The following is a 9098-nucleotide window of genomic DNA, read 5'->3' on the forward strand; positions in this document are numbered from 1 at the left end:
AATTGCACTCCTCACATCAATAGAGAAGCCCCTGATCAGCAAATGCATTAGTCACTTAGTGAATGTGCTTCCTAGCTTCAAGAATGCGTTCCATGCTTGTAAAGTCGATGCCTAGCTACCGAATGTGCTCCAGTAGCTGGAGAATGTGTTGCTGGATCTAAGAAGGTGTAATGGGTCTTGAGAACGTGCTCCTAGGTGCATGGCAGGTAGCCATGAACATCCCTCAATCTTGAAGACTCTAGATGCAGTTACATGACATCTTGTGATTGGTTGATTTCATTTATGGCTTAATTATGGATGGGTCTGGCCCATTAGAATTAGGATATTCCCATGTTTGCCTATAAATAGGTATGTATAACCACCAGTTATTCCTTGCTAGTTTACATGAGCATATTCAAGAGAACAATCATTGTCGATAGCATATCCTCTGGAGCAGCTTTCCCGCAAGATATATTCCTCTTGTTTGAAACTTAAGTGAAGTGCAACATTTTATGAGTGATTGTAATTGTTCTTAGAAGTTAATAATATGATCTCTCACTCTCTCTCTCTCTCTCTCCCTCCCTCCCCCCTCTCTCTCTCTCTCTCTTTCTCTCTCTCTCTCTCTCTCTCTCTCTCTCTCTCTCTCTCTCTCTCTCTCTCCCTTGTGAACGTATGTCATTTTGATCGAACCACATTAAATACTATGTTTAGTTTTTCGTTTGCAATGTTCTCAATTTTATTTTTGCGTCTTTTGCCGAAATTCGTTTATCAGCTGTCTGAAGTTGTTTAACTTATTTTCTTGATTCCTACAAACATTTCACATGTCCTCTATAATTCTCTAGTAGTAAAGTGCATTAGGAAATTCATGGCGTACACATTTTGTGAGATTTTATGAATCAACGGCTCTTTTGATCAATCTCCCATTAGAGAATCGTTTTGCTAAATGTGAGCAAAGGAACATCAAAAATTAGGGTTGAAGTATGCATCAAAAGAAATCGAATCAAGGAGAAGATAGTTCATGCCGGCGTTTGCATTCGCCGAAGAGGAATGCCACCATGATGGATGGAAACGTTAAACACCTCACAGAGAAGTTAAAGTAAATTATATTTAGCTATTTTTAAGTACAATATCTCAAGGGAGTTTTAGTACCAAACTGCTAAATAATATCTTTAAAATAATACTCCCTCCGTCTCAAAATTATAGTCCATCTTTCTTTTTTGGTTTGTCCCAAAATAATAGTCCACTTCTAAAAATAAATAACATTGTTACCAAAATACCCCTCATTATTACTTAACCAACTAAGCATTTAATGGAACATTAAATGCAAAGTAATGACAAAACTGTCATTTTATTATATAAAGTTAGTGGTAATTAATGTTTTTCTTAATCTGTGTGTTTTTTGTCTGTGGACAATAATATTGAGACGGAGGGAGTAAAATAAGAAAAGCATGCTAGAATATATTTAGAATTTTAAAGTTGTATCGTCATGATATCTAATTGGGTCCATAAATATGATTGTTGTTTCCTATGACATTGAGAACTTTTCAAGTTTTATTATATTTAATCGATGACTACTTTATAAATATAAAACCTTTTATTCTGAAAATAAACCATATCTTATGTAACTTGCATTATACTAAATTTTGCCCAACATGGAATGAGGGTAAATAATGATATTGTCTAAATTTTGCCCACCATGTGCAATAATGATTTAAAAGGGCCTAGTTAGTTAAAACATAAACATTGTAATCATTGATATAGATCACGTAGTGTATTAATATAAAGTTTGGTATTTAAATGTTTTTTTTGAAAATAATAGTGAAAAGATTTCACGTTACAATGGGCATAAAAAAAATGACGAAAATTTTAAATATTTTTCACTTGTATGTTGAATAGAAATTTAAGAAAATGTCCACAATGGGGATTATTGTTGATGGTGATTGGTGTATGACTACAAATCAAGTTAAAAGATAATTTTTTGAAAATTTTTAAGATAAATTAAGTTCATGTGTATCATAGAAGTCTGGTTTTTAAAACATTAGATTCGTTAGAAGATTTATAATCAATTTTTTCGGAGGTGGAAAAAAAAGTTGTTTGGTTGTGCAGGAATGATAAGATGTCGGGACCGAATGAGTTCACTTTTACACTTTTGAAAAAGTTTTGGGATCTCATGAAAGATGATGTTATCTGGTTTGTTATTGACTTCTATATGTTTTGTAACTCCTCTGTTATCAGGTTGATCTCGAAAGTTGATAATTAGACCAATTAGTTTTATTGGATTGCAATACAAAATTATTACAAAACTTATAGCTAATCGGTTGGCTCAGGCTTATCAAGTCTATTATTTTTTAGAGTAATCAATGTTTATTCAAGGGAGTTAGATTCCTGATGGTCCTCTTAGGGTTAAGAATATGGATTGGTGTAAAAAGAAAAAAGACTTTTTGCTTTCTAAGGTTGAATTTGAAAAGATGTATAATTCTTTTTAGTTGAGATTATTAGAAGCGGAATATGATTTTTCAAGGGTTTGGTAGTAAGTGGTGCAAATGGATAAACAAATGTCTCCCATGACATTCAATGTTGGTGAATAGGAATCCAAGTGTGGAATTTTAAGTTTTCAACACCACAAGGAGTTCAAACACAATGATATTTTATCATATTTGTTATTTATTCTTGCAATGTGCAACTCCTCAAAACTAGAACAAAATACACCCAAAATGTTTCTTGGTTTTTAAACATTTAAGATATACATAAGATGTAAATTGAACTAGACAAATCATACAACCATATCACATCCATAATATACAATAAATATTAAACCAACCAAGTCTTACATAACAATTATAACAAAAATCTTCTAAATCTTACTAAGTATCCCTATCCCTATAGCATGTATGAACCATTATTGATAACCAATTTCGATTTCAGTTTCGGTATGACTAGACCAATTGCTTAGGTGATCTTTCCTAGCATTAAACTTCTTATTTTGTTATAACCATCAATTAAGCTTTTCAATCTTTGACCTAGACAAAACTATTACAATCTTTGTTGGTTCTTTTATATTATATTTTTACTATAAAATAACAAATTTATATAATACTCCAAAATCTAATTTGTAGCTACAACAACCCAAACCTTAAACTCATGTTCCGACGTGGCTGCTTTTCCACCGTTGGATGTATTCATACTCCCTTTGGTGCGTCATAGCAAATAGAATAACAGGCAAAACATATAATAAAAATAAAAAAAATAATAAAAAATAAAAAATAAACTCTATACACCCACCGGCTTTTCCGGTCACCGGCGTTGTGTCCCTCCACAGTTTGCATACAAGTTGTACAGTCCAGCCTCAAAGTATCCACCTACCTTTACCGGTGGCCGGTAAACCATCGGCGGAGGGTAAACGTAGCTTTCACCTGTCCATACTTCCGGACTCCGCTTCAGAGCTCCGCCGCCGACGACGGCATTCCCGGGAAGCGTCGCACCCACATCGGAGTTTTCACGAATCTCCGACGTCTCAAACGAATACTCCTTATCAAAACCGAACAAAAAATCCGGATTCAATGATCCCGACGCGACAGGCGTCACCGTCGCCGGGAAAAACACAAAGAGACGGAACCGCGGCGGTGTAATCGAACCACGTCGGAGAAGATCGTACTCGAACATCATTTGATCGACATCGTCGTCGTCAAAAACTGAAACCAAAGCTTCCAAATCGTGTCCAGGTAACTTATACTTGATCTGAATCTGTAAATTGTATTCACAAAGATCGTGTAGTTTGCATAAAAGGGTTGAGAAGTTGATGTCGCGATTGACTGTCAAGATCTTAGTGTGGCCGTTGATGTAAGAGAGTTGAAGGTCGTGTGGCCTTTGTTGAATCCTTCCGCCATAACTGCACATCAACTTAACCTTCTTCTCCATTTGAGATTTTGTGTTCTTGGATTGGATTAGTTTGATTTGATGGTTGGAACTTGGAAAGGTGAAGCTGTGATTGTGCATGTAAAGATGAAGAATGTGTGTGTGTGTGTGTTTTTGTGTGCGCTGTAATGTGATCTGGAAATGTATGGTAGGGTCGGTGGGGTCCACACGGCTTCTGTAGGGGTATGGTTGCCCACAAGGACCGATTGTTTTTAAGCTTTGAGGGATTGAGGACACTTTTGCTGTTATATTTTGGATATCGGTTTTTCTCACTTTTTGCTTTAATGGATTTCGTTGATTTGCATCAAGTGAGGATATATTTGGGATATGCGATTTAAAAAGAAAACAGAGTATATGTAGGTTTGTGATTTCAAGATTTTACATATGAAAAACGATCTAATCATAGTAGGGTTTATTTAGGATCTTATTACTTAATATAAGATCATATCTCTTTAGTCTTTGTTATATACTAAGACTAGGCATGTTTGCGCGTTGCGCGAAAAACATATAGATAGTTGAAGTCTTTACAAATATATATTTGTTTAAATATAACAATAATATTATTGTTAAATTTGATATCATAATTCGCATACTAAATCGATATAATATATTGATTATTTTGTATTATATGATAATATATATATATATATATATATATATATATATATATATATATATATATACATCTATTATAACCGCATTATCTTAATAGTTTGAATGACTTTTACCCGCGAATTACACGTGAATAAAGTTATATATAATATATGATTTAATGTTATTTATAGTTGTTATTATTGTTAATTAATTTTTGAAAAGTTATTTGCTTAATGTTTTAATTTCTATCATTATAATTATTTAAAATATCAAACATTGTTTTTTGATTTTAAATGTAACAATATAATCATTTATATAGAGCTATTTTTAACTATTGTTACTATAAGTTATTTTAAGCTATTTATTTGAAAATTTTAACGATTATAAAAATATCTTTAGGAAATATTTTAGTTAAATTGAGATTACAGTTTAGTTTTTGTATTTATCACTTTTAACTATTTACAAAATATTCTTTGGTTTTTAAAGTAGAAATGAAATTTATATTTAAGTTGACATTGTAATGTTAGATTAACAATTTAAGTATTTTTGTCCAAACTGTTCAAAAGTTGTAGCTTTAAACTGATGATGGTTTACATACAACAACATTTTAAATCTAATAAACTAAGTATAATATGTTAAAAAAGTTAAAGACATAACTTTATAAGTAGAAGTAAAAATATTATTTTAAAATTGAAATTTAGTTTATTTATGATTACACTTTAGGTTTGATATTTATTTAACCTTATTAACCAACTTACAATCATTATTAGAAAGACACTACAATTTATCACTTTTAACTATTTACAAAATATTTTTTGGGTTGTTTAAGGTAAACTAAAATTTATATTTAAGTTGACCCTATAATGTTATATTTAAATTAATAATTTAAGTATTTTATACAAATTGTTCCAAAATTGTATCTTTAAAATTATAATCGTTTACATCCAACAATATATTAGCATTAATAAATTAAGTACAATATGTTAAAAGTTAAAAAAACATAACTTTATAAGTAGAAGTAAATATATTATTTTAATATTGAAATTTAGTTTATATATGATTACACTTTAGGTTTGAAATTTATTTAACCTAATTAACCAATTATAATTATTATTAGAAAGAAATTGAAAAGTCATGGGAGTTTCAAATGAATGTGGTGAAAGGAAAATACATGAGGTTCAAGGAAAAATGTTAGCTTTATAAGATATATAGAAACTCATGAATATTACTATTTCATCTATTCATTTTGAATTAAACAATGTCGAATGACGCTCGTGTTATTCTTTTTATGATCTTATGTCTTTAGTAGTGTATGATTATGATTATCTAGTTTCTTTCTTTTTCTGTTTTGATGTTTCTTCCTGATTTTTGCGGTTTGTAGCAATATGAATTATAATTCATGTTTGAAAAGTTCAAATTAATTACATCATCGATGTTTTAAATTAATCAATATCAAGTTATAATGAGTACTAAACAAAAAAAAGTCATTGGAAACAAATTTGAACACTAGTTCATACGTGTATGATCTTCGATCTTACGATCACGGTTTTGTACAACATATGACGATCTTATGTGAGATCTTAATCTTAACAATCTTGGTGTAAATGACATTTTAAATATATTTTTAAGTGTTTAACATCAAGTAGATTAATTTAATAATGATTTGGGATATATAAACCGATTTGGATTGGTTATCTTATACTATATTATAAAACATATTAGTCATATCTTGAATTTTAAGAGGTATAAGATGTGGTGGTGGTATGTAGTTGTGGTATTCCTAGTATAATATAGTTGTATGTGGTAATGAGGTGACACCTATCATATTTATGGTTAATGATAAGTTCTCTGTGTACAAGTATTATCCTTGTTGTAAAATCCTCACTAGTTCTCATCTAGTCTCTATTAGTCCATAGGAGGTAGGCAACTGACTAGGCGGCGTCTAGACGATTAATCCTCATCTGGGCAAATAGTGAAATTGTAAAAACTAATAAATTTCTAACACTTTGACGAAGTTTTCGATGGATAAAATCTTTTTGACGAATAATTAGTATTGCATTAGACATATTTTACATGTTATATTATATATTAGTCATACTTTTTTAAAAGTTAACATTCCTATAGAACAATTTGACACGTTATTTATCAATCAGTCTTAAATAATATTTCAATAGTTGAGTGTAGATTTTGACACAAAATAAGAATTGAGATCGTGGGCTGGGCAGTTACATGTTCGTGGGCTCCTTATGCGACGACAAATGACATGATTATATAACGTTTTAAGTGACCGATATTGTTTATGCATTTTATTTGTATTAATACTTTTTTTTTTCATGTCCACACGTACTTTTTTCAGTATATGGTAAGTTGCATTGTTTTTTTAGCTTAAAGTTTATTTTGGGTTAAACATGGCAAACAAGCCAAGCATTGAATGGAAATATGGAGTCTCTCACATTTTTTAACTTTACTTTGTTGTTTATTCGGTGTTATAACTTATGCATCTTTCACTGTTTTTCAAAAGGTGTGTTTTCTTTCAGGAATTCTAGTGGGCTCCTTATTCCACAAGGATACTTGTGGATTGTCTTTCAAACTTCAAAGTGGTATTTCTCGACTCTTTAGCCCTCAAAATGCTACCAATTACTTGTCAATAAAAACTAATTCTATGATATAAAAAGTATTTCTCCCTCATAAAAATATATGTATGTTAGTTTTTCTAAATATTTAGTCTCGGGTTAAAGAGATGGATAATATAGAAATCTTGTTTTTAAAATTTGGTTGAAGCTGATCTTATATCAATAATTTTACAAAACTTATTTGCCGCCCTAATATCAAAATAAGAGGACATCTATGACATGACATGTTTAATTGGAGTTCAATTGATTAGTCTACCCGTATGACATGTCACGTTAGTGTTCAAATAATGTGAAGTTCAATAGTTAGTGAATATTTCAATGAGAAAAATGAAACTTTTAAATTATTAAATATATCATAAATTAGATTTTATAAATATATTGTATTGAACTTTATAGAGCATAATGCATTATAGATTTTTTTTGTAGAGTTGTATTATAGATAAAATCGTAATATGACAATTCATTAAATTTTAATGAGTTCAATACACTATGGATGGCCTTATAACCAATCCCAACCTTATGCGTATGTTTGATATCGATATAAGCAACACAAATTAGGCTGGATCCTAGAATTTTGTACCAGTTTTAACAAGTGCTTGTATAATTAGTCCCTATAATAGTTTTTTTTTTTTTTTTTTTGTGTATATATATATATATATATATATATATATATATATATATATATATATATATATATATATAGACACACACTAGGTTATAACTCATGTGTTACAAGAATGACAAAGTAAAACGACAGTAAAACTTTAAAAAAACATAACCATTAATCAAAGATTTGCAAACAGTTGTTTTTATACAAAATTAAGTGTTTTGTCTGTAACGGTATATTTGTTAATTTTAAATGATATTAGTAACTATTTAATATTAGTAGTTTGTTTTTTTCATTTAAATATATTTTGAATTCAAAACTAATTATAGCAACAAAGATATTCACTAAAAAGTGCAGAATTAGTAACTTATGAGGTTTTAACATTTATTCATATTGACATTGTGCTATTAGAAACTACTAAATGTAAGATATCCACTAAAAAGGGGATAATAAGTTTCTTTAATAAAAATGTATAATTTACAAGAAAATATTTATTTAGAAATCAGTTAGACTTGAAAATACATATATTTATTCAAATATGCTACTTCTCACAAATAAATAAACACATATTGTTATTTCTCACAATAGCTATCAAAACAAATATAAATAATATAATACGATTCCACTTGTTCCACTTTCAAGTTTCAACCTTGAATTGTGTATGTCTAATGCATGTGTTTGTTAGAGATTTCATTCGTGCCTACTGCATGCTTTGCCATTCTTCACGAGATTTCCATATCCAGAGCTAGAGATTGTGAAAAACTTCTTACCGAAGAAACTCCCTCTTCAAGGATGGAAAAAGACATTTGATAATTTCACCCTTGAAGAAGGGGTAATGTCTGCCAGTTTCAAGGTTATGTATGACTCATACCAGGAAAATGATTTACAAATGCACAAACATGATACTGATTTTCCAACCATTTATTAAGACATATTGAAATTATCCAAGTGGGAGACTGTTGGATTAGCTGTCTAAGCTCATAACTATAATTGATATGTACTTGACCCGAGAGTAGCATGGTCCATTTGGATTGCCTTCATCAGAACAATTTGATAGGATGGATATTTGAGAAAGAGGCTATTTATGATTTACTAATATATTATAAGTATAATATATTAATTGAGAAATCATAAAATTTAATTAGTATTGATCAAGAATTAATTTGGAATTAATTTAGTGATCAAAAGAGACTAATTAAATTAACGGGGACTGATTATGTAAATCAGTGATATATATTGTTTGGGCTATTGATCCATGATGGGTTATGTTTATGTAAGTATCCATGATGAGTAGCCCACATGAGATATGGATCAAAACCCAAGTGTATGGATTAGGGTTTATCCATGACTCTTGGAATCCTACAATATAT

General features: G+C 30.0%; 1 protein-coding gene across 1 annotated transcript; it reads right to left on the minus strand.

Annotated features, from left to right (window-relative positions):
• Positions 1-3273: 3273 nt before the first annotated feature.
• On the minus strand, positions 3274-3897 carry LOC145095695 (protein PAL OF QUIRKY-like). The gene has a single exon (XM_079033533.1). It carries the CDS (start codon positions 3895-3897, stop codon positions 3274-3276), a length of 624 nt encoding a protein of 207 aa, XP_078889659.1.
• Between the last annotated feature and the right edge of the window lie 5201 nt (positions 3898-9098).

This window comes from Lactuca serriola, chromosome 3, assembly GCF_051521515.1.
Source record: "Lactuca serriola cultivar US96UC23 chromosome 3, Lser_US96UC23_V15, whole genome shotgun sequence".
In the NCBI taxonomy this organism is placed as follows: Eukaryota; Viridiplantae; Streptophyta; class Magnoliopsida; order Asterales; family Asteraceae; genus Lactuca; species Lactuca serriola.